The sequence below is a fragment of the Apteryx mantelli genome, chromosome 13 (genome assembly GCF_036417845.1).
Source record: "Apteryx mantelli isolate bAptMan1 chromosome 13, bAptMan1.hap1, whole genome shotgun sequence".
Lineage (NCBI taxonomy): Eukaryota > Metazoa > Chordata > Aves > Apterygiformes > Apterygidae > Apteryx > Apteryx mantelli.
This window is the reverse complement of record NC_089990.1, coordinates 18,088,846-18,116,065: the sequence shown is the minus strand read 5'-3', so window position 1 is coordinate 18,116,065 and position 27,220 is coordinate 18,088,846. Positions and strand designations below refer to the sequence as shown.

At 39.4% G+C, this 27,220-nt stretch overlaps 1 protein-coding gene across 1 annotated transcript; it reads right to left on the bottom strand.

The window, feature by feature from the left end:
* Positions 1-5,781: 5,781 nt before the first annotated feature.
* Positions 5,782-25,543, bottom strand: LONRF3 (LON peptidase N-terminal domain and ring finger 3). The gene is made up of 12 exons (XM_013946293.2): positions 24,898-25,543; positions 23,492-23,610; positions 22,666-22,788; positions 20,149-20,304; positions 18,949-19,192; positions 18,146-18,236; positions 15,494-15,608; positions 14,939-15,060; positions 14,109-14,267; positions 12,844-13,006; positions 11,845-11,994; positions 5,782-11,131 (listed from the first exon to the last, which is right to left on the bottom strand). The coding sequence occupies exons 1-12, from the start codon at positions 25,541-25,543 to the stop codon at positions 10,973-10,975; spliced, it is 2,247 nt and encodes a 748-aa protein (XP_013801747.2). The 3' UTR covers positions 5,782-10,972.
* Positions 25,544-27,220: the final 1,677 nt, after the last annotated feature.

Genomic DNA, 27,220 nt, shown 5'->3' with positions numbered 1-27,220 from the left:
TTTCATTTAGTTTGCTTCCTCTTCCCTGTAGCTGTTACAACATATTCAAGGTCAGAATAGGCATCTTAGACCATGTCTGTGTTAGAAATCAAGATGTCTGCAAATGCACACTGATGAAGATAAGGCAAGTTACAGGGTTTTAGTTTTAAAACAAATGATGTTGTTTCAAGTAAATCTTAGAGGTGATTCCTCAGTATCTTGAAGAAATAATTCATGCTAAAACTACAGTTTGCTCCAAATACAATATGGTTTATTTCTGCAGTGGTAAGGAATTCTAAATCTCCACTTTCTGCCTGCACATCTCATGAAATGGATAGGTGGCCTGCCTTTCTTAGGACAGGCTGTTCAATAATGAGGACTTGTTCTTATCCATGGCATTAAAGATTCTCATCAACTAGGTATCCCAATTAACCAAATAGAATATATTTCCATTTATCATCAAACCATAGTTTTTTACTAGCATTCTAATTTGAGGGTTTTCTAATGTGCTGCAGTTCATTTCATAATAATCCTCACTTCAGGTATGTAGATTAAACAGAAAAAAGAATGCAAAGGAGTCATCAAAACATAGTGTCAATAATGCATATACTTTTATGGCTGCCAGCAGTTCCCTTATTTAAAGAGAATGCTTTAAGATGTAAATTTCATAATTTTCCAGAATAGGGAGAACATTTAAAGAGCATCTATGAATTACTCTGAGTAAGTTTGTTCTGAAAATTGCTTGAGAAGAAAACAGACTCTTCCTAGGTATTGCAATAAATTGTTCGCAGCACTTCACCTTAATACACTAAATGAAAATGCAGAGGAAGCAACACAATATTGGATGGACCTGTTTCAGAACATTGGCTAGGGCCACAAAGCAAGTAATTAACAAGCTGAATGAAGCATTTAAGCCCACGCCTTATCATTTATGTAACTAACCTTTGAGTTTTGGACGCACTGGTATGCTGCAGTGAAGCCTACACAGTGTTTCTTTTATGTGTGTGTATTGAGCAAATGGGAAATGCATACCCTGCCATTTGTTTTTTACATTTTCAGCACTTATCAGAGTTCTCTGCCTGAGTGATCTTATATTGCAAAAATGTACGCCTCTTGGTCCGTTTTTCTGTAGTGCGGTATAAATCTGGATGAGTCTCAGTCTTGTTATATGTGTGTGGGGGATATTCTACTTTTAAGGGTGTTTTTGAGCTTGTTTAATGCATGACTAGTAGCACCAAGAAAAAAAAATAATTCGATGCCACTTTTCATGAAAGAAGTGAGCGACAAAGAGAATGGCAGGGGATTCTGCAAACTCCTTGTTTACGGAGGCAGCCTTCATAAACAGCTTTGAAAACAAAACAGGAATGCTGTAAACCCATGTCATCTGATTGAGAAGTCTGAAGAGACGTATTTTCCATTCCTGTAACACTTCTGTATTTCCTATCCGGAGAAATGCTGGGCACATTAGGAACACTCAGACTGCCAGTGACAACATTAGCTTCCTGTAGCGCTACTAATACTTAACAGTGGAGTCTAACATCACCTCTGCGCTTGGGGAATGAGTCATTTTGCTCGTTAATTCTCTTGTTTTCGTTTCTCCCTCCTGTTCTTTTCCCCATCGCTTTATAACCAGACTTATTTGGAACTCTTGTAAGACAAACACCATTTCTCCTTGGCGGGAGGGAAATAAAATAGCATACTTAACATGGTTATATAACACACTGCTACTCATGCCTAAAATGAGGTCATTTTGATTAATATATTTATCTGGTGTGCAGCTGTAGCAGGAGATGTAATTGGGATTGAAAGAGCACTGTTTTATTTTGTCTCTTTACAGTATAGTGTTCAGTTTTTGTCACTAATATCCCCAAACTTGATGGGGGTTGTTAGTTAATGTGATAATCTGTGCCCTTGGTCTCTAAAGGGCACTCTCCTAGCTCTCCAAACCTTGAAAATCTTTACAGTGCAGAAACAAAACTTCCTTTCTCTTTTCTTTCCTCTGTAAGAAAGAAGTCTGGTAAGATTTCCTTAATAATTGTATTTATTCGAAGTAGTCCAGAAAAATGTAAATAGCAGGAAAGAAAGTGTGTGTGGAAGAAGCAGACAAACGGGCTATAAGTTACCAAGGGAAGAGAGAAGTTTAGGTTAGGATGATTAAAAATGGTGCAAGTAAAATAGAGGTAAATTGTGGAATACCTTAAGTTGAAGATGTTGCTGGATGAAGGGGAAAGAGATGAGTGATAAAGCCAGTTACAGTGGGCCAGAAGAATAAGCTGAGCAGCATACATCAAATGGATCTAGTATCTCCTATCAGAATCAGATAATCAGTAGAATTTACTTCTGGAATACAAGTGAATTTTTTCTTTTGGGATGTTGAATTGCCGTTCTTCAAAGTTCTGACGCATCTGGTTCTATTTCAGTTTGATGACTCCTAACGAGACATGTTAGGTGGCTGCTGTTCAGAAGCCAGCATTTAAAAACACTGTGTTTTTCTGTTCTACTCTTTCTGGCAAAAAGCTCATTATTCTAGTGTTCCCTCTCTAACCTTTAGTTACCCTCATTGCATAAGTGGAAAGCAGCATCCCACCATGCACTTCTGTGACCCAGTTGTGCCTTTCCAGTAGTGACTTTATGAGTTATGAAAGGTGTGTCTGCCAAATTGCTACGGAAACATTTACCCTACTGACCCTGATTTCCTAGATATTATATAGTCATCATTCACTAAGAAGTAAAAAACAATGTAAAAAATTTTGAAAGAAAATGAATTCAGCTCTGTTGAAGATCCTTGTGTATGTTCTTCAGCCTTGCTAGAGCCTGGGCTTGTAATTGATAAAAATACATGTGGAAACTGCTTTTAAATCATTAATGCTTCTGTAATCTTTCAAAATGAATTTCAAATGGTACATTAAGTACTAATAGTCACAGTACAAGTCATTGAGTCATCTAAGGAATAACAACTGCTTTGTTGAACTAACCTACAGTCTAAATTGTGATGCTCAGAATTCACATTTTCTAGACTGTCTGCAGAATTGCTAAAATCCTTTACATTATCATGCCATCTATTACCATGTTTTCTACTCATGATAAAATGTGTGGATGAGACTGAAATTCTAATATGAGCCACACAGAGAAAACTATTTATTACTAGTATTATTTTTACAAAATCTTTCTGTAGCTCATAGAAACACAAAAAGCCATGTGCTTAGTTTTCTTTTCAATTGCATAATACAGCATAAGTAAAAGTCACTTATATAAAAGTCACTTATATTAATAGCTTAATTTTTCTTTCATTTATGGCATTATAAATCAAGAGCAGATCTACTTAAACAAAAGATGTTACACTAGCATAAAACTGGTATTGACAGTGCACTCAGACTTTCATTATATAGATTCTTTCAGCCAGTATATTTTCTGTTTTCTTTTAATAATATAAGAGCCATCCTATTGTAAGATGTAAGCTATTCAGTATGTGGCAGCTCAGAGCTAATCTTCACAGAAATTCTTGTTCTTCATGTCAGTGCCCCAGTTTTCAGGTAGCCTCGGTATTTTAATTTTTGGTATCAATATACAACTTGTTTAGTTAATGTAAAATAATGTTTCTGGTAAAGAAGGCCTGATGACATTACAGCTTACTAGTGAAAAATCACAATTAGTTGTTCTTCTGTTGCATAGTTTCTGGAGAACTTGGTATGGGTGACTGCTGATGAAAACTTGTTCAATTTGAAAATTAGAAATGTTTTAAAAACAACCTCCCTCCCTACCCCTCCCTAAAAAAACAACCACCTTACAGTAGTTTATTAATGAAGTTTATATTCTTCCCTCATCTGTGCATGTGGCCAAGAAGGTGAAGGATAGCAAACCTTATACTGTTAGTGGTTGTGATTAGTATGGAGTGAAGCATAGGCAATCCATGACTGACATGGCAGAGAGTAAGTAACTGTTAATTTAAGAACTGCAGTCATCAACCTGGTTTATCTTTTGCAGGTAAAAATGTTGCCATTCCTTTAACTCAACCATGCAAAGAACCACAGGACATTAATAAATGTTCCAGGATTTTGTGGTATCTCATTCACAGAATGAAACAGCTGAATGCCGGAGTTCTCAAAGCTGTGGCAGATAACAGCCAGAAGCTATATCACATGGCATGCTCTTCACTTTGCTGAGACGTGTGCCGCGTGGTCCTGAGCCAAGTCCCAGCAAAGTCAGTGCAGGTTTGCGTGGCAGGAACTATACTGGAAAGCAACGGCCGATTGGAGTAAGCAGTTTCCCTTAAACTGCTTTGAAGGATGCGATGAGAGATCATTAGTAGTTTTTGATGATCATTTTATTATGAAGCATTATCTAAATGTAGATGACTCAAATACCTCATATCATTTGAATAAATGTATGTAGCTACTTGGTTGTGAAAAGAGATCACAGTGAACAAGTAGCTTGGAAATAGATTTACTATCTAGTAATTTTTTAAATTTTTTCCCACTTTAAATTGGGACTAAAATACTTTTTTTTGAAAAACATTCCAGCTTAATGGTTTCAAAACTAAAATCAAGAATTGAAAGAAATAATTTAAGTCAACATGTTCAAGTAAAGCTTCAGTTTTGACTACTTACTGTTTTTTGATGGAAAGCACTTCCATCAAAGCATGTCCTCTATTCATAATCAAATTCATTTTATTATAGAAAATAGTAGTCTTGACATAATTAATTGTTGGCCTACCAAATACAGTCTTAGCCTGTGCCCTGATAATTAAATAAATACAGGGCCTGAACAAATCTACATAAGAGACCAACAAGCTAAACTCCAGTACTATAAGTGGTTGGGACTTTAGCACCAAATCACAAGCATGTCATGCAGTAGCACCAGCTTTAAGTGTATAAAATACAAGAAAGATGCAAACAACAAGGTAAAGAGCAGCCCATATATATTTAACTTTTAAAATTTTTGACAACTCTTCCAGGTCTTTTAGTAGTCATTCCTCTCGTAATGTTAAGTGTATGAATAAAACTGCTATTTTCTACCTTGTATATAAAGGTCAGGATTTTTTAATGACAATTAAAAAAACACTCAGGGTCCTTTACAAGCCATGAGGTTTAGGCAATTTGCTTTCTAGGTATTTGTTCCCTCACCTCAAGTTTTGTGGTGTGATTGTTCAGTCCAGGATCTGTTCTTGGTGCCTTTATCTAAAATACCTAAAGCAGCAGCTCACTTTTAACTCAGTATAAGTTCTCTGACAAGAATAAGAATAGCAACTTGGTTATTGACTGATAAAACACACATTTGTAAAGATGATCACGACAAAGTTTAGGGAATTATAGTAAAACATAAGAGACAAGTAAGATCTCTCTCAGTTAATACAACATACCAAACAACTATGCCTATTAAAGCAAAGTTTTAAGTGGCTTGCATATTTTATGATTGATCCCCATTGATCTATGAAAACCCAACCATTGCATTATGAAAACTTGCAGAAATAAGTAGTTGATGTAACAATACTCCTTGAGGGTAAATTTCTATCTATCTTTAACTGCAGTAATCAGCAGTAGGAAGAGCATTCCTGAAGATAATAGACAAAAGAAACTGTTTAAGGATGCATCTGAAAGGTTATCTTGAGCAATGCTTTCTCGTTCTGTTTGAGTATTGAAATTGTAACTGCCATGTTTATTCAGTATGTTTGTCTTTGTAATTTTGTTATGAGCCAAAGAGTAAAGAACACAATTTTAATTAGCAAACACAACTCTCCACACAGACTTTGTCAGTACAACATCGTTATAAGTACATCTACAAACACATACAGGTTCTTTGGACTATGATTTTTTAAAAATATATTTTATATGACAATGTGAACAGATTTGGAAAAAAATAAAGTACTTCAATTGTACGTAGAGGTAGCTGAACAGACTCTGTTCAGTGATATAAGAGTATAACTTGTTTCATTTCAAGTTCATTACATTGCACAAAAAGATGTTTTACAAACAAATAGAATTCACAAGCCCGCAAAGAACTGTTTTCATTTAAAATGGCTTGATATATTTCTGGCACTCTTGTAACCACATAACTTGATGGAATTAAACTGGACAACTATATGGTGTCATATTAAGACATCTTTATACAGATAGTCTTTTCCTCATTTTTGTACTTTTCTCCATTACCATTAAATTATAGACGCTATTACATTGTTTTGCTACACTTCTGCTCTGTAAACCTTTGTTCTGCAAATTTAATGTAAAGACTTAAAGGTGCATATGTGTATATATTTATAAAATATATGGCTATGACTTTCTGAAAAAGCTCAAGAATGGCAACCAATAACAATACAGGCACTTCTATGTGAGGATTAATTTAGACCTTATGAAACTCTGACATAAGTAAGCACTTCATATGATAGTAATAGTTCATTTTTTATTTATTACCCACCATTTTAATCTTGACTAAGCAGATTAGCTTCTTGTTCCCAGGTAGTATTTATTTAGCAATCTGTTTCAGAATAGTGACTTTGCTGAAATTTTACCTTCTTTTTGTAGCTGTAAGTCTTCCAGTGATTTACTGGGCTTTGGAAGAGACCCCAGATCACCAGATCTTAAACTATGTGCTGCACCAGTTACAATTTAGGTTGTGAAGCTGAAACTAATGAGGACTTGAGCTCACCTGATGTAGGACCTGCAGACTGAAACAGTTTGGGGAGCACTACCCTAAGCGCATACAGTTTCATTAGGTTTTACATGCGAATTGTAGTTACTCTACTTTTCTAATAAGAGTTTGTGAATATGTTCTCCATTCCTAAACATTGCATTGAAATACAACTCCTGTCTGTTGTTATCTTGAACACTAGTAAAATTCCAGCACCAAGTAGAAATCATTAAATCACCATCTAAACCACAAAATTTGATTTTCCATAAAGTTCTCTTCCTCTACAGTTTACTATGCAGCATAAATCTAAATGCTAAATCCAAATCCAAGCCTCCCCCCCCCCCCCAGATTAAAATAATCTTTGGATTAAGAAGTCAGTGGTTCAGGTGTTCTGTTAGCAAGCAGTCAGTCATACAGGACAGAGCATAGGCCCAGCAATAGGTCAGCCATTCAGTATGACAGATGGTATTTCTTATTGCTACAAGCTAAAGGAAGAAAAGATAGAAGCACTTGAAATAACACTACTAAACAGCTTTCTACAACTGTGTCTGAGATCACTCAGGTTTGATTTTTTTTCCCCCAATTAATCCACTCTTATTTTCAACCAAGTCATGCTGGCCAAGATAAAAGCTATTTTCATGGAAATATTTTCCTTTAAGTTATTGCTAGACAAAGCAGCATATAAGACAAAGGAAAGTTACCATGACTGTCAGAAGTTGCTCTGTACATGAGAATGATAAATAAGTTTTCTGGAGGACATAATACTCATCTGAGAGAATGTGTTTAATTAGAAACCATACACATACATACAGATATTTGGAAAGGTGACATAGCCAGCCTTTGTTATTTATTTTAATGTATTTACATTAAATACTTCACTTACAGAAGAGTGAAGAGATTTCACAAATGAACAAGACTATCTCACAAATGGAAGTCTAAAGCATTCAAGAAGCCTCCAGGAGACATTTAGGTGGCTTAACACATGATATTCTCTTGGAGGTTGGTGATTAATTATAGTTTGAGCCTTTTCTTGCCTTTTCCTCCTGCCTCGCAGGGGAGTGGCTTTTTCTATTTTCCTTCTTTTAAGAGGGACTGATCACATTTCCATGGAATCAAGAAATTTCCATTGATTTTAGTAATCCTACCTCAGTGATCTAGGGTCAATGGAAATTAACTTCGATGGAGGGCTAGCAAAAAAACTATGTATTGCTTATGCCCTAACAACAAAGACTAATCAACACTTCCGGCCACACAGGAAATGCAAGATTTAGTCATGATTTTTTTCAGCAAGATCAGCAAGACTCTGTATGGGACAAATAGGTATCTAGAATACTGTGAGATGCATAAATAAAATATCCCCTAATTAGCATCTTATCTGATCAATGCTGTATCTATAATTAAAGTGAAGGTATTTTTAAATCTATTCAGCTGTTTATTCATGCTTCTAATAAATGTTGCATTTACATAATTGTACCAATTAATACAATTGAAAAATCAACAATGCTGTAGCATAATTGAAAGATTTTGGTTTTAAATCTCATTACTGAATCATTATCATCATAACTCACCAAAGACTAAGGCTACTCTTCATCCAGCTTTTCCTGAACAGGTTTGTGTGTTCCAGCAATTTTTTTTCCTCATTTTTTTTCCCCCTTGGATGGATTTTACACACTTTATACATTGATCTAGGATGCAGGGCCACAGAGCAGTCCCAGACAGAATGCTGCTGTACACATACAGATCAGCTTTCTCAATATGTTGGATTTATTGTGCACGTGCAAATCAACTGTATGCATTACGTGCAACAGGTCCAGTGTTTCCAGGTTGCAACAGATGCACTGGGTGTGCATGACCATAGTGCATGCACACAAATTTCTGCTTAGGAAATTCTGGCAGCTTTACCTCTGGCTAATAATAATAATAATAAAAAAATATATATATATAAAAGGGACAATAATCACTTAAAAATCAAGGATTCTTCCCATGGCAATTTCTAAATCAACAAAATAGGCAGAAAATAAGTATGTAGAAGATGTAGCATGCAGGAAAAAGAACAAGATCAGTGAGGAAGTCTAAAAATGAAAGATATTTAAGGTCCTTTTCTCACTGATACAAAGAAAAAATGCCAGCTTATTTCTATGGGAGCAATATGGGCCCCTTATGTTATGCATTAATACATAATGGTTTAAGGAAGAGTTGTATTTAATGCAGCTTCACTTCCAAACAAATAAAAAAAAAATCACTTAATTATTGACTTATGAAGACAAATGCCATAGCAGGTCTCAGCCACCACACTTGTTATTGTTCAGAATGTGTATGTATTTCTATATATTGTTCACAGAGAAGCATGTAAAATACCATCTACAGAAAAGAGTAAAGCAATCTAGCAGTATGGAAAGGAGCTGTAGCATTTCTAGAGTAGCTAAATGAAAATACAGGATACATATTCCTTCATAAGGTTGAAACATGTTTCAGTTCCATTAGTTTCTTTGTACCCTTATGGAAAAGTCCTATAGAATTTAACAAAAGGGGAAACAGTTTTATGGAAACTTAATGGTACAGAAATTACTCTTAACTAATAAATATTTCTGATGATATAATAATGGTACAAAAAAGATACACTAAACACATTAAATTCTACTGCATTTTTCCATAAAGGCATGGAACAGCAAACAGTGCTCTCCTGGATAAAAGTAATAAAGAAACTTGTAGTATTCCACAGTATTTTCAATTCAACCTATTTGTTTTTCCACTGAAAAGGGAAACAGTAGATTAGAATAAAAGGCCCAATCCTGCTTGCATTGAAATCTGTGAATGTCAAATTCATCCTAGTGGAGGTAAGATCAATCCCATAAAGTGGTAGAAAGCAATAAAAGCCATAAAATAGTGAACTATTGCTTTAAAAGCAAAAACAAGTTACTGCTATTCTCCTTTCTGTCCTGTTTTTACCTGCCTATTGCTAGAAGTGATCACCCTAAAATCCACTTGTTTTCCTTGGGTGTTAGCGGTTATTAGCAACACTACCCAATCTCTGCTAAGGAAAATGCAGTGTCTGGGTGAAGATTTGAAGCTAACAGAAACCTGAAGATTGGGGCGAAATAAATAGCATGTTTATTAAAACATATTCCTTCTCATGTGGCACAAACTGCCCTCTTCAAGTCCTACAGTTCAAAGCAACTCCACTGCCCCCTCCCCTAAAACCAAATCCCAAACAATTAAAAAAAGAAAAAAGATCTTAACAGCAACAAGGCTTGATATAAAGAATCTATGTAATAATCCACGATGAAATGATACCAAAACTTTTCTTTTAAGAGGAGCCACTTTTCATATATTGTGGTTCTTTCTTAGCAGTTGTAGCCATTATGCTTTCTTGCGAGAAAGAGTTCAGATATCAATTGAACTCAAGTTATTCTCTGCTTTGTGGAATATTAAGGAAGGGATCCTTCAGTCACCACTCTGGCCAGTTCCCACTGAAGTCAATACTTGAATTCAGCAAAGCACTTAAAAGCTCACACTTAAGCACGTGCTTGACTGTTTTGTGATATCAGGGACCAAGTTGCAAGTGATCAAGCTCTAACAACTATGCTTGAATTATCTCAGACAATCTGTGTATATTGACGACTTCATGGCAGGCTGTTTCAGGGAAAAAAAAATCCTTCTTAGGCTGCAATAGAACTGGGGCTAAGTAAGAAAACATTCAAAGTATTTGAACACAACTATACAGAAAAAAATGATCAAAGCAGCTGCTTGTGCACTGCTAATATTGTTGTTTTCTCCCCAGTCATAAATACAGGGTAATAACACTATAAATAAATAGAGCAACTCATTTCCTTTAGAGAATGTACACATAAATAATATACATTTGGAAACAACAAAAAAAAATCATAGTGCAAAAATAAATTATCAAATGGAAGTTGTGAACATTATTTTACACAATGCTATATAAAACCTGAACCATTTGTAATAAAAGACTTTGCAGTTCACTGAAATAATGCATTAACATTATTATTTCTGCTTCACATTAAACTGCACAATTTCCTTTATCCACTACAAAAAATAAAAATAAAATAAATTAAAAACCTTTTAAGCTTTTTAAAAGGTTTATGGCAAACAAGATCACTTTTTTGTTCTATCACATTTGTTATTAATTTAGCAGTGCAGTGATTGAATAACTATCTCAGAGTTCCAGAAGGAAACTATTGAAGCATCCATAAATATCCTTTGCTCTTTATAACTTATTTTCTTTGAAATTCAGGCTTGAAACATCCTGACACTCAAATCTGTAAGACATTATTGCAGTTAGATGAAGTTACAAGAGACACTCTACAGTCAAGTACTGTGGGAGACTTCACAGCTCTCCTCCTCACCATCACCGTGATCTTGTACGAGACATGAATGTAAGGACACGTCTGATGCCATTCAAGCGGTCTTTGAGGGATTTCATGGCAAGGAATGGGAGCTGAGCTCTGTTCTCAAGTGGAAGGACAGCTAGGACCCACCAGCACCAGGCTGGCCCATTAGGGTTAGCCTGCAGAAAGGGAGAAAAGCAGAAGTTCGGTTATCTTTAGATAGTAAGGTCTTGTTTTTGAAGAACTTAAGAGACAGTATTTTGATAACCTGCTTGCTAAGTTGCCATCTAACCGCCAACCTAATGGTTTATAATTACAGGTTGGCCTGAAATAAAAATTACAGCTAAGCTGCACCTTTCCTAAAAATAGGATGTTAAAGGTGGGGGCAGGGAGATCCACTTCTATTTCTAGCAACAGTTTATAGGTTAGGTCTTCTGGATTTTTTTACTCTTATGTTACTATTGACCCAAATATTTGGGATGTCTGCCTCCCTTCTTAATTTATACATCATTTCTGCGTATTTAACTTCTGTCATATTCTGTTAGTTTAAAATCCCTGCCATTTGAAGTCCTTGAACAAGTGTATCACGATTCCTGTCCTCTATTTTCTCTTATTCATTCAGCTGGGGACATACAGTAGGCAAGAAAGCATATATATCTCCTGGGATTGATACTTTAGATATTCTCAGAAAGTTATCAATATTAAATGTAAACTTTTTGTTCACAAGAACACTACCACGGGTGCTTGGCAAGATAATGCAGATACCTAGCTTATGCGGGATAAATTAAGAGGATTACCATTTTCATCATGAAAAGAGCATGCTTCCTACCTTATTGCTTATTCTGTGATTTCTGTCTAAAAAAAAGTTACATAAACCATTGATTCTGGATACCTGTGGGTCAGGATCCTTAGCTGGCATTGGACCAAAATGACTGAGAATTCGACTTTTGAGTGCTTGCTTGAGTGAGTTAAACCACATGTATGCCTGATCATAGACAGAATCATGGAGAACAAGTAATGCAGCATAGTCTTGTCCTTGCACCTGAAATGAGTAAGGAGAGGAGGAAGGACACTTAGTTCAGTCTGCATGTTGGAGAAGGCACCAAATTCATTTTTAGGGTTTCTTTTGGTAGGGAGGGGAAAAGAAAAGAGATATTGAGGGAGTGATAAATCCTGAAAAAATATATATATATTAAAAACAATATATATATATATAAAGTAATTTTTCTCCTAAAACAAACCCCTCTATCAACTCCTTCACCTTCTTGTTCTCTATTCTAAACCAAAGACAACTATTTGCAGAATAAAGACTTTCCAGATTGCTAAATGAAATCACCTTTACGTAAATATCCCATTTACATAGCACAGAACAAAAGCTTTGTGCAAATTTTTAAATTTACTGACTCCTTAGAATAGACATTTTGTCTTCCCATTGTATAGCAAAAGATACATCACCCAGAATACTTTGATTGCTTACCTATTTTTAAAGTAATTAATATAAATCATATAAAAGCTGTACTGGGCCCAATCCTGCTCCCATTTGTCTAAACGGAAGCTTTCCAGTTGGCTTCCATGAAAACAGAGGCTTTTTTTTTTTTCTTTTGTCTTATAAACTGCAAAAAGTTATTCTAGATAGAAGAGTGGTAAGATCTCATCCTGTATTCACTTTGTTTTGTCTTGTTAAAACCCTCTAGGAAAGCATGCACACATACATAGCATTTTCTGAAGAATGTGGTAACTGCTATTTTCCCATCTTTAACCACAAACAGTAAACACCACACTGTTTGCTTTACTAGAAACAACTGTTCAACAAAAAAGGAACTCACTGAAAATGAGATGTATTTAGATTTTCAGATTTAATACACTTTATATGAAATGTTTCTAAACTCACCTTTTGATCCTCAATGTACTCAATATCTGCTGTATTATAGCCATCACGCTGGCTGTGCTGTATCACCTTAAATCTCCTCTTGCCGATGCTGTCCACAACAGAGCGACCATCAGCAAAGAATTCAACATTTCTTATCTCCAGAATGCAGCCATAATCTGCAAACCTATTTAAATCAGAACAAAAGCAAGTAAACAAGTTTTATTCTCTCCACCCTTAGTTCCACAGGACTGCCATAGAGCCAGGCCCTACCACAAAGGTATTTACCAGAGTCCTCTCATTTCTATTTATATTGCTCATAGTACTGACCTGCTATAGTTCAAATTATTAACAATTGTTTTCAAAATTATCAGGAAGATTCAGGCTGTCTGATCTGATTAACACTAACTACATGTTTTAGAATACAGGGAATTTCTGAAGAAATTGAAAGTTTTACGTGGCTAAGAAGTATACTTTCCCCATATCTTTTTACATATCTAGAAATGTTCAGTCATTTTGTACAAAAGAACCAGTGCAATTCAGAGTATTAGAATTAAATGAAATCTGTAAAGTAAACTTTCCTCAGAAGTTCAGCAGTTTTTTTGTTATTATTTGTTTTATTTTTGTATACAAAGTATACACCATACTTCTTATGGTATATAGCTTGCAGGTATATGCCATTCCCCCCCCCCCCCCCCAAAAAAAAAGGCCAACCCTGCTCAATTCAGAAATGGACACATTAATATCCAAGTGCATAAGTCAGTAAATGGCTCAATGTAAATGCTCAGCCTGTCCTTATGAAGATCCTGTTATACTTCTGCAGCCTCCACTGTACTCAGAACACCATAAGCACATAAATCTTTCCCAATAGCTTGATTATTCTTTTCATAATTAAAACAAAAAAACCCCACAAAACCAGCCTACACCTTACTGCCATTTCAATTTGACTGCTTGTGCCAAAGCATTAAACAGATTTCAGAGTAAAAGAAAATGCACTTCCTTTTCGTGTATTATAAGAAGTCTGCAGCTCAACTTCATATAATACATACTAGATCTAGCTGTAGGTTTCAAGAAAACAGGCAGTCATATCAGACAGGATCCAAGTGCTCAAGAGGCAAACTTTGATCTTCTCAATGTCATTAATTGTCATCAGTAGAAAGAAACTTTCTCTATTGGAAGACTACCACATAAATGTCTAGAACCAAGGACCTTTCTGCACCTTCCTCCAAAGAGAGTTGCCCCAGACTAAGCAGGGTAGATCACATGGTCCAAGCATGCTGCTCACTCACCCCTTGACAGGGTCACTGATGCACATCCCAAATTGTTTGGTGCCAGTCTCCATGCACCGTCGAATCATCAGTCGATAACATGGCTCAAAGATGTGCAAAGGGCATGGGACTGTAGGGTAAGCCATTGTGCAGACAAATATAGGAACATTCTTATTTAGGCTGTAAGAAAGGACAAATCAGAGATGACATTTTACCAAAATATTGGAGAGAGATAAAATACACACATTTTATGCAGTAATGTATTCTCTGAAATTACGGTATCTTTAAACTGAAGTTACAACATCTTTAGATTAAAATCTCAATTTAGTTCAAGTAAAAACTAAAATTATTTTTCCCCTTAAATTGATATCTGGCTAGATAGAATGGAAATTGATATTCCACTGTTATTAGCAGAATGATTTTTAGTTATGCTTTCTGGTTTTGCTAGTAAGAGTGCTAGCTAATGCATTTCTATTACTGTTTTTACTTTATTTTACTTTCCTTAATCCCTTTTCTTCCCTACACAGTAATTTCCAACCCCCAGCCTGCGAGGCTTCACTTCCACCCACTGTCTCACTCTGAGGCTTTCATAAACGGCCACAGAAAGCAACAACATTGATTTGTACCTTGTGCAACTCTCCTGAATTTCTTCTGTTTATTGTTTAGCACAGTGTCTAGTTATACTGCTCAAAGCATAATTTCACCTGGACCCTGTCCTCTTTGAATCATGTGATACAGAGCAAGAAGCTCCTTTGTCAGCACCTTCGTTCCCATTCCACAGCAGCAGCAGCCATTCGTTAGCTAGCAGCTGTGCTATTAGAGACTGTTTTTTAAATACATCGATTACATACTTTGAAAGCTCTGCTATTTCCTCTTCATAAATCTTTCTTCTTTCAGTGAGTTCCTCTGGAAGGTATTTAGCTATCAGCTCCTCCATTAGTACCGTTTTACAGTATTTCCTCATAGCCAAGCACTGCAGCAAAAAAGGAAAAGCAAGCAGTTTTGGATAATGTCTAGCATTTCAAACTACTGTGCCTATGCACAAGGTAATCATCTGTTAGCTCCATTTTGTTATGTCTATTGCACATACAAATGATCCTCTGAGCTTGCACTACCACTGAAGAGTTGTTTATTGAACTATTCACCAAGTTACAGGCATTGTTTTAGCCAATCCCTAGGTGATTTGTCTTCCCTTTCCAGATTTTCCAAATATAAACATGGTCTTAAAGTTCAAACAGAGAAGATTATCCACACTTTGTTAGTCCCCAGGACCTCCTAGAAGTTGTATTTTTCTTAAGTTATGTAATATTTCTTTTGAGTTTGGAAGTACCAGAGGTTTCTGAAGGTGCTACTTGATCCTATTCCGTGCCCTCTAATTTATGCGGACTAAATCCATGCATCATTACCTCTGAGAGACCTTCTTTGCACAGGGGACATTTTGGGTTGTGATCCAGGCATCTCTCAAGGCATTTGAGACAGAACGTGTGCCCACAAGGTGTAGTGACAGGTTCATAGAAGAGCCTGGATTGGAAAATCCAAAAACAAAAAGACAACAATATCGTGTACCAAAGTAAAACCAAAAAGCTGTTACCAAAACAGCTGTACTCATTCACTAATTTAACTACGGACTCCACACTTCAGGGAAGAAGTTGTTTCTTGCTTTTAATTTCATCCAACTTTTGTATTATTCAGCTTATAGACTTTGCTATTGCCACCTAGTATGGAATAAACTAAGCAATAAACTAAATTGCTATTGTACATGTGGAAATTATAAATATGTAAACCCACATTTATTAATATCTTCAGCACTATGAATACGTTTAAGAACATAATTGGCTCTTAACAAAATTGCTATAGCCAGTTTATTAAATGTCATTAGTTACTATAAATACTGGCATTTAAGCAAGGGAACTTATGAAGAAATATCAAATGCCACACCTATCTCATTGCAACTTGACTGTATGATTGAAAACCCTTCTTTGTTAATTGTTTAGTGAACAGAAACTTCACAGCACAAAGGCTACTTATTCCTTTGAACTATGTAAAATACCAAGTTCTAAACTGTTTCAGTAAGCATTTGTTTGCATATGTAACTATTCAGCAGTGACTGACTTGGTCTGAAATGTTAGCATAAAGACAAGAAATCCCTGTTAGAATGCACCATCCTGGTCCAGCTCTCACTGAAGCCAGCACAGCTTTTCCCAGCAACTCTAACAGGGCCTGGACTGAGTCTCATGACTTGGAGAAAGAAACACTATGTAGAAAGATTTCTTGTGACAGCATTTTAAGCTATTATAATGATAGAAACCAAATATTCACTCCTGCTGAGTAATGCTCTCTCATTTCTCACCAATACGTTGTTTTACCCTTAGTTTCTATTTTCTGCTTGCTGCTGGAGTGAACACAGATCAATAACACTTTGCCACTCCATCTGACAAACCGGTTAATAACAGCTCCTGCAGTTAATAGCGAATAGGTCAGTAGGTTACTAGGCAATTAGTGCAAGGTATCTCAGGATCCAAATCCGTAAAATACTTCAGAGCATGGCAGGAAATAATTATGATCAATTTGCATTAATAGTAACAGTGAAAAAGGTCTTGTGACAGCTTCTCTTAGTGCAAGCCTTCACTGTTGTAATGAAGTTACAAAGTTTACACACCTCTGGATGTAAGGGCTATATTTGTGACTGCAAATATAGAATCAGTGCTAGCATCCCCCTATGCTCTCAGAGAACCAGAAATCCTTAAGCTCATTCCTTTAAGAATGTATTGTAGTCTAGCTGTTTCTGATTTAACATAGAGGATGAGGAAATGTAGTTAATTAATTTTATTAAAAACATCTGAAAAATGCTTTTTGGACACAATGATCATAAACATGGAGACTCATTAAAACCAGCTAAGACCAATTGCGTGGCTTTGTGTTAGAGGAAAGTTTTGCTCTTAGCAGTATCGAGTGTTTTGACAGCTGTGTAAACTTTGGGAGCATGTTTCAGCTGTAGGCGGACAGAGGGAGAGGGGGCAGACCTGATTTATTCCAAGCAGAAGTGAGTTAAACAACACAGCAGTTGTTCCCCCAAAGATTTCAGTTTGTTTGAAATAAATTGAGTTTTCCCCAACAGCATTTAAACAACAAAACAAAAGGAAATCTACATTTTTTCAGGTCTTTTAAAAATAAATAAATTCCATGAAGAGGCCATCTGCTATTTAAGAATCTAAAATACAGTGCACGACTAACACCAACATACTTTGTTTATAAGTCTGGGTAATTAAAAAGATGGCCGAAACAACACTGAGTGCAGAGGTGGAAGAATGCTGTGGAACACACCTTCCAAATATTTCTTTCTAAATGTTAGTAACAAAACCCCTCATGAATATTTGCCAAAGGTAAAAGTGTTTTTACAAAACAAGTAGCCAAATAGATGGAGTTAACAATTCTGTTAGTATTAAGTCATTGCTATCCTTGAGACTAAATCTGTTATTTAGCTGACAGAGGAGATCATGAAGCAAGTGTTATGGTGGCCTTAGTTAACTAAAGCAGGAATTCAGCGCATCACATTTAAGTGCTAGAGAAAAAACATGCTCTTTGCTTGCAAGATCCTCCTACTGCAATAGCAGCAACATAATATTTTACATGCAAACTTAGAATAGTCATAGAATGTGCTCCCTTTGCTATTTTATGCATTATATAATGTCATGTATGGCTCTACTAATTCCAAGGGACAAACAGCGGACTTGTGCACTGTGTGTGTCTGTGAGTGGGCGCGTGTAACTGGTGAGGGGAAATCTTTTAGACATGTTCGCTAATGTACTTAACCCTCACATGACCTTATCTGTCTTTTCCCAAACAATCACTAGTCTTGAGCAGATCAAACAGTTCCTATTCATCAACAGTGTTCAGAACCAAAGAACTAGAAACGCGTTAATGGAATAATCATTGTAATAAAAGCAGATTTCAAGTCAGAGGAAAAATAAGCAAAAGTAAGCTAGGAAATCTCTAGATCATATGAGAGAAAGATAAAGCTTAAAAACTAAGGACATGCACGGGACAATAATGAATACCTCATACACAGGGAGCAATCCAAATCTGATGGATCCACGAAATCAAATGGAATATGGTGCCCAGCACTACCTCCCTTGATATCAACTGTATCTATCAATAATGATAAAAAAGCATATTACAATACATGATTGGACACAACTACATAAACAATGCAGAATTTCAGAGACTTTTTTCCTGTGTATCTACAGTATCTGATATTTAAACATGTATTGTATTTACTTGCAGGTTACTGAACCATTAGCATCATTAGAATAACTTCTATGCAAAGCATCAAATTCAGCTTTGGCAAAAATTAGCATACCTCCCCTTAATTTTTGTGACATTATGCCCACTAACAGAAGGCTGAATTTAGCCTTGCATTAACAGTTAATGTCAAAGTATCTTTTAGTGTTGGAAGTCTACAGTGGGACAAATTCTTCTGTCATGCCACTGTAAATGCATCCCACAGCATGAGAACAAGGCCGGATCTCAGATGTCATGAGCAAACAGAATTCATGCTTTTAAGCATAACATATATATTTTACTTAATATGGAAAGTGCCAAAAGCATGCACAGCATTAATGTTTATCAGAAGACCTCTGAATCTTGTAAGAAACAACCACCTGACCTAACTTTCTTAGCCCTTTTTTAGACTAACAATTAATTTTACAAGGAAGGTGCAGCATTCCAAGTTCCACATCGTGCCCTGACTAGATTAAAGATAAGATACAAAAACCAAAGTCTAATTTGAAGCCTCTTCCTCTAAGAAAAAATTCCACTGACTGCATGTTGTGGAACTCATCCTGTGCTTAATTAAACATACCTTTCTTCATGAGCTTGCAGGGCACCTCAGCGCTTCTCATCTCCTCAGAGCAGCACTTCCTTTTCAGAAGGCTGCACTTCTCAGAAATGAGAAAGGCAGACTCCGATAGGGAGGTGAGTTTGTTCTCCTCCTCTGAGCAGTCCCTGTTACTCTCTGTAATTTGTACAGATTTCCTCAAACTGCCAGAAGTAGTTACATTTTGTTCCTCTTGAACAGGAAAACCCTTTTTCTGTTCCACATTTATCTGTGTAAAGAGAGGATCAACATTAAACACAAACAGCTTTGTAAAGAAAAAACAAAACAAAACCTGTAACAAGCCTTAATATTATGGATCATCAGGAAAGACTTTGTAGGTCAAGACATAGCAGTTCAAGAGTTGCTGCATCAGGGTCTGATTTTAATTGAAATTCTTTTCAAACTAACTCTCCCCTCCCCCCAATGTCACTGATTTTTTTCAGCCTTTATGTATGGCTTTATGGGTTGGTCACGAAACTTGATTCATGCAGAAATTTGACTAAATCTCAGCATGACACATTGTTATCACTTAGCCTGGAATGGAAAATTATATATTGTTTGTATCAATGATGGTATCAACCATCATATCAAAACCACCAAAGCAACATGAGTTTTATTCTGAGGAAACAGCATAAATGCACAAAACTTATAAGAGAGAGAGAGTGCACAGAGCTTCCTTCAGCAAGACTGATTTTTTTCGCAAGGGATAAAATGATCATTCACTATCCCACTCTGGCTACAACCTATTAACAGCCATTTCATAGAACATCACCTATCAGCTTGTCACATCAACTCCCCAGATGAACCTGAAAGTACATACTGCAGACTGTGATCAGGAGCTGTGGTGATACCTAGTATGTAGAGGGATGAGAACTGTCCCTCAAATTGACTTGCTTCACTTCAGAGGCTCTTTACTACCCATTACTTCGAAGAGCTAAAGACAGTTACAGGTATAGTACCTTCTCATTTCTGACAAAAAATTAAGAACAGCATAAGGCTTCTGTTAAACAAACAGGAAGACAGTTAAAGAGAATCCAGTAAGTCACATTTTATGTACATTCTGAAACTCAGGAAAAGTCTGAGGAAATGTATCATCCAGTCTCCCAGAGATGAAAAGGAGAGAAGACTTCCCAATGTGAACATAAAACACAGCAAAATTAAAAACCGCACATCAGATTTCTTTACCTTGAGCAACCTTTGTAGGTTATGGCTGGTGCCTCCAGATCCCACTGAATTTAGGAGATTCCCCTTTAATCTAGAGTGATGTGACAACAGCTGCAGGATATCAGGTAAGTGTTCCTGAGCATTTCCCGGGATGAGTGAAAATAAACTAAGTAGAAGCTGTGATATAAAACAGAATACTTCACTGCTTAGTTCTTTCCTTGTATCCGCTAAGCAAAAAAGCAAGTAAGGGAATAGCTGAAAGAAGCATCCTTGATTTTTAAAAGCCATTTAAAGGGCCCTTTATTCTAGGGTGAAAGCAAAAAGAAATACAAAAGTTGATGCAATATAGGCTTAACAAACAGAAGAGATATTTTCGGAGTTAAACAAGCCAGTATGTTCTTAACCATTCTCTATGATAAGAGGCACAAACATGCCTTTGTCCTCTTGCTCTACAGTTTAGAGCTCAACAGGAATTATTAACATCTTTCTCAAATGTTTTTGCTGCCTATCAGAAACTTTCAGTGGAGTTAATTAGTACAGAAAGCACTCATCTCACAGGTTTAATCCATGTTCAGTCAAGTAAACGTCTCTGACACTGTAAATTGTAACTATTTTAATTCACCTATGTGACAATACAAAAAAAAAAGGCAGTAGAAAAAAAAAAGGTCTTCATTTGCTATCAGAAAATAAGTGAATCAGTATCAACTAGCAACTTGTAGCCACTTGTACTACAGTGCAGTTCATCAGATGATTAGTCAAGGGGGGGGAAAAAAAAAGCTGAATGGAAAATTCACATGCTTTAAAAGCTAATTTCAGCATACTACTGAGGTGATCCTGCTGATACATGAGGAACCCACATGATAGCTAAGATTTCTTTTTAAAGGCAAAAAGATTCCACAGGATCATACTCTATGTCAAAACTAATGTGGAGAGACAGCTAACGCAAACAGAATGTCATAGCTGTGCCTGAAGAATTTGGTAAAAAATAGTATGTCATTGTTATGCAAACAGCTTGGAAATGACCCAGTATTACATCATGGATGAACTCTGTATCTGATGAGTGTGCAGGCAGTTCTTTCAGTTGCAAGAAGCACAGTTTTCCTCAGAACCCCACTGCTCAGAAATTAGCTGTCTTTGATAAGACTATTTGGAGTCTGAATTTAGAAACATATCTGTTTGTTCTTGCTTTTCTTGCTCTAGCACACAGGAAGTCTCCCAGCATGACTATGAGAACAAATCATGATACAACGAAAGACTGTATGGAACATGCTGGAAAAAACAACAAAAAAACCCAACCCAACCAAAAGAACAATGACAGAAAGTCCCACAGGAAATGGAAATCTCAGCCACATACAAAATATGATAAAAATCTGGTTGCACCACAGCCATCCAGGCCATACTTTCTCAGTTACCTGCGTGAACAGAGCTTTACTGTAAGAATTCTACTGTGCTTTTAAAAAGCCTTTCATGTCACAGCACTCAGAAGCCCAAAACTTCCCATCCCACCAACCACAGACAAAAGCATAAATGCACTGCCATAAAAAAGAATTTAATAAAATGAAGATAAAGCATAGCAACTATTACATTTTTATTCTCATAAGCTATCCTTGCTGTGATGCTAAGCCGTTTGGCTACAACAACAACAACAAATGGTCAAAGGTAAAAACGCCAATGCATTCCAGGAAAGGAGACCGTAATTAATCCTTGAGGTGTACAAAACAAAACTAACTGTTTTCACCAAACCCCTTTAAAGGGAAAGGTGAAAGATTCCACAAACTGTAACTTAGGCTGCTACTCGAAAGGGCTTACTGCAGATCTGTTACGTTGCTTATTTAGCATTAATTATTAGCAACCTTTGAAACGATTTTAAAACAGATCTCTCCTTCTGCTGACTGGTTCCTCTCCTGGCCCCTTCACATGCTGATACTTGGAGCAGCGCACGAGGGCTGCAGGAAGGGAGCTGCTGCTCCCAAGTGGAGCTGGAAGGGTGCTGCGTGTTGCACTCCACCAGTCAATGGCCTGATAAAATATTAAATAGCAACTCCCCCTCTTTTGCACTCAGTAATTGGTAATACATTGCCAAGCTAGGAAACAGATTAGAAGTTTGATCAGAGGCAATCATAAGAGTCTGTGGGTGGCGATTATTAGCAACTCCATTTTATTTCTATTTTGCTGATGCTAACATCATGAGTAAATGTTTCCACACAGTGTCTGCTTAATGTTTTCTTGCCACCCCCATTACCTTCAAATACAGCAATGGATACAACCAGAATTTGAACAGTGCTCTAGATTTATCTCCCCAACCAGCCCTTTGCAGTAATCCATTGAAGAGAGAAAGAGAGTGTGCAAGCAAGAGATGAGAGAGAGACAAGAGAAAGAGAGATAGGGAGCACGTGTGTGAGAGACAAGAGAAAGGGAGAGGGAGAGAGAGAGCGAGCCTGCATGCGAGACAAGAGAAAGAGAGAGAGAATTCTGATCCTCTTCTATGCTAGATCACTGAAAGTGATTAGGCAGGTCCAGACAGTTTAGGGAACTCACCTTTTGAGCCTCAGATTTGGCCATCTTGTTCCCAGTATCTAGAGCAAGGCAGAATAGAAACTCTCTTAAAGCTTCTTCTGTTTTCCCCAGATTAGCTAATGCTTGTCCTTTCCTTAAGTGACCCTGAAATGAAATATATCCACAGTTGCAGCTTTTGTTCCTTTTGCTGTGAGAATATTCAATTAAAGCAAGATGAAATTACAGAAGATCTTTCCGGAGAAAAGAAAGTTAGGCAGACAGAATTCATTACAACAGTCTCTTATTCCTTGATACCACCGGTGGCTGGATTTTTAACCACAATAGTTCTGAAAAATCTTCAGATACACAAGCTCTTAGAGGCAGAAACGGGATATTCCCTAACTCCAGTAAGTATAATTCTCCCAGCATCCGAGCCCAGCTGATCACTGGCACAGCTGAAGCTTGAGGAATCCCATATTCTATCTTGGAAAAATCTACTCCCCCCCCCATTAATCTCCTAAACTAGTGCTTATAGAAATATATATTATATATATTATAGCTTATAGAAAAATGTAAGTACAGCACTCAGTTTTTAAAGACAGTTCATGAACCTGAGATTCCTCCAAGTCAAAGACAATAGTGTTTAGTAGCTCATCCTCCAGGAAGGACCTGTGTTGCTTATTGCTCTTTTCCCTCAAACCAGAAAGCACAAGAATATCATAGTTGAATGTCTGTAAGTCACAGGAGTCAAAGAAGTTACAAGAGTTAAAGCATCTCTCAAATTCAGTTCTCCTTGAACAACCTAATAGCTTGTTTTAAAACCTTTATGCTGCACCAGTTACAAAGTACAACTGAAGTCAGAACTTACTTTCAGCCAGTATGGCTGGAGTCTGCATGCTGTTTCTGCATCATGCAATGCATCTTCACAAGCTTTCAAAGTAGAGTTAATCTGGGACCGGTTGCTGTATAGTAAGTGGTCATTTGGAGCTGTAGTAAATAGAAAAAACTGGCTGATTAAAATTATTTAAAAATTAGTTACATAAGCTTTATTCCCTAGAACTTAAACAAAAAAAACCCCACATGCTGCTCCTCCAAAGTTTTATATATATATATAAAAAATCCATTCTTTAAATAACCATGTACTAAATCAAATATGGCAACCTCTTTGGGCAACTCCAGACAGTGTCAGCTATGCATTATACAACTGCAGGAAACATTGCATAAATAAATGCTGAGACACTTGTACAACAAATTACCAGCTCAGACAGAGGATCAGACAGTTCACAGAACGTAGAGGAAATATTTAAGGTGGCAAGAGCAATGCTCTCAGTGTAGACCGAAGTTTCAGAATTATTAGGCTCAAGGCTTTTAAATGGTACATAAAAATCTTTGCAGGCTATAGTTCAACGCAGGAAAACAACGGACAACTAAAATAATGAGATAACTACTCCAGCAGTGTAGATAAAGTGATCTCTCAGTTATACAGACTGCGTGTAGTATCAAGATATAACGTGCACCAGATTAAGGATGTATTCTTTCGTTTGATACCCCCTTTATTTAAAGGAAACTGTTAACATTTTGCCCTTACTTTCCACTTATTGCCTGCAGTACTAGTTGCTTATTCTCAAACTAGACTAAAATCAGCACGTCAGAAGTTTTCACTGCACAACCGTTTGTAACGCTTGCGAGCGGCGAGGCACGCGAACGGCGCTGGCCTTCCCGGAGCTCGTCTGGCGACTCGCACGAGGGGCGACGCTCCGCGGGTTTTTACTGCGCTGCCGAGGGAGCCGCCCCGGGGAGCCGCGCGGGGCAAGCGGCGCCGGGCGCGGTGCGGGGGGGTGCCCCGGTGCCCCCGAGCAGCCCGCGGCCGGCGCTCGGCGCTGCGGGATGCTGCCAGGAGCGCGGCCCGCTCCCGGGTTACTTCACCGGTTACACAACCGCCCCGGAGAGGGGGCAGGGCGCCCGGGCCGGAGTCGCAGGCTACGGGCTTATGCAACGCGCTGCTCTCCTGACCCAGTTTCACTCCGCGCCCGAGCGCCCCGCCGAGCCGAGCCGAGCCCCCTCCCGGCGGCCCCGGCCCCGCACACCCCGCGGAGCCGCGCCGGGCGGCGGCGCCCGCAGCTCCCGCTGCCGCCGGGGAGCCCGAGCCCAGCGCCGGGGCCGCGTCCCCAGGGGCCCGGGAAGCTCGGCGGCCGCCGCCGCCCGGGGGGGGGGGGGGGGGGGGCCGCGTCCCGCCGCCGTCCCGCGCCGCTCGGGGGGGGGGGGGGGCGTTACCTAGGCTGACCGCTTCGTTGTACTTCTGCAGGGCAGCCTGCAGCTTCTGCTCCTTGTACAAGAGGTTCCCTTCGTGCCTGAGCTGCGACGCCTTCACCTGGCCGGGGAACCACTTGGCCAGCAGGTTGCTGAGGATGACATTGACCCGCAGCAGCTGCCCGGCCGCCGAGCCCCCCTCCTCCTTGCACAGGACGCAGCGGCAGCCGGCGGCCCGCTCCCGCTCCAGGCACTTTTTGCAGAAAGTGTGTCCGCAGGGCAGCGAGACGGGCTCGAAGAGGAAGCCCTGGCACTTGCGGCACCTGAAGACGTCCCACTCGCGCGGCTGCAGCAGGCCGGCCGCCCCGCCGCCCGGGGCCGGCAGCCCCTCCTTGGCGCGCACGCTCCGGGCCAGGCACTCCACCAGCCTGCCCAGCTGCTCGGCCCGCAGCTGCCGGTGGCGGGACGCCAGCCGGTAGAGCTGGAAGGCGTCGTGCAGCCGCCCGCCGCGGGCGAGCGAGTCGGCGCGCCCGAGCAGCGCCCGCCAGTCGGGGCCGCGGCTCCCGGCCGCCGGCCCCAAGTTCCGCGCCGGCGGCGCCCCGGCCGCCGGCTGCAGCGCGCGCCGGTTCTCGAGGCGCGGCGGCCGCTGCGGGGGCAGGTGGGAGCCCATGGCCGGTGCCGACGGCCACTCTAGCGGGGGGCGCCGGGGCGCGGAGGCGGCGCGGCGCAGCCCCGGCCGCAGCCCCGGCGCGCGGCCCGCCGCCGCCCCATGGCGCTCCGCCCGGCCCCTCTCGGCGGCCGCCGCGCGGCCGAGGCTTATATAAAGCGCGGGCACGTGACCGCGGCCCGCGCCGCTCATTGGGCCGCGCCCGCCCGAGCGTTACAAAACCAGACAGTTTTGTAACCGCGCTCGCTGCCCTCGGCGCCGCCCGGCCCGGCCCGGCGCGGAGAGGCGAGGCGAGGCGAGGCGCCGCTGTGGCACCGGCGCGCTGCCAGGCCGGGCCGGGCCCCTGCCCGCGCCCCCCGCCCAGCCGTTCCCCGCCCCCGGAGCCGGGGCGAAGCGCCGCTCCCGCCGCTGCCCCGCTCGGGCACCGCGCGGCAACTTCCTCGCTCTTTACCTCGGCAGAAATAATCAAATTAACGCACGCGCTAACGAAACCTTTTCCGCGAGGCGGCCCGCAGATCGCGCTGTGCCTAGTTACGTTTGACCCACTGACCTACAGTGCCGCCGCGGTGAGTAACGCAGATCACGCTGGTTTCACCGCTGGGAGACCTCAGGTAGTATTAATGAAGTATCCGTCCAAAGCAGGACTGAAAACGCGAGAAACCCCTTTCCTGCCCGAGCTGGAATTTTAAAGCGTTTAATTATACACTTAATCACCCTCCTTAAACAAATCTATGTAGCAGTGAAGCTATTTTAATTTCTGTCAGTTCATCGTGCTGTTCAGGACAATGAAACAGAAAAAAAAAGGAAAATATCTTGTTTGGTCATGGAGCAGGGCACACTGGATAGCTATCCCTACCCACGTCAGGTTCCAGCTAAAAAAGCACAGGTCTTACTGTGTAGAAGCTTATTTGATTTAAGATCAGCTGTAATATGCACATAACCCACCAATTTTCTTTATATGAAAGGATCTAGCTTGTTGTGTAACTCCTTGGGTTAAATGTAATCTAAGGATGGATGCTGAAAGATTAAGAAAACTACCTGTGTTACCATAAAAATACCTCAGCTAGTAGTTAGAACACATGAATAGGAGCAGTTGTTTCAAAGCAAGTTGTCTGATCTTTTTGGCTTGCAGTTTTACATGGACCTTGTACCTAGTTTCTAGAAATGTCCACAATACACATACATATATTTTCAAAGACCCTAAAAATATTGGCCACTTTTCACAAGTCCACTGCAGCATTTGAAATCCCTGAGGATATCCTATTAGTGATACCAATGGCCTCTCACAAAGCTCAGGAGAGGGGCTGAAGGAATCCACTTCCCATTTCTTACTTAAAGAGGTGCTGGGACTCCCCAGCCTGCACTGTATAACAAGCAGGTATTAAGGGACAGGCCCTGCCTTGAGGGGTTTCAATAGACAAGACAAGAGATGGAAGGAGGGAGAGTAACGACTTTTGTAAGAGCTTATTTACAGAAGATGCTTGAGAAAGTTCAGATGAACTTGAATTTAAAGTGAAAAACTAATTTGAAGTTGCTTATATTCTGGATCCTAAATCTTAATAGTATACACTTTAATAAGAATTAATTTAGTGATGTTTAGCCCAGTGTCCTTGTGCTTATAGAGAAAGCCAGATGTATACCTGGGAACAGAAACCAGCCATGAGACCCTTTAGTTGTCTT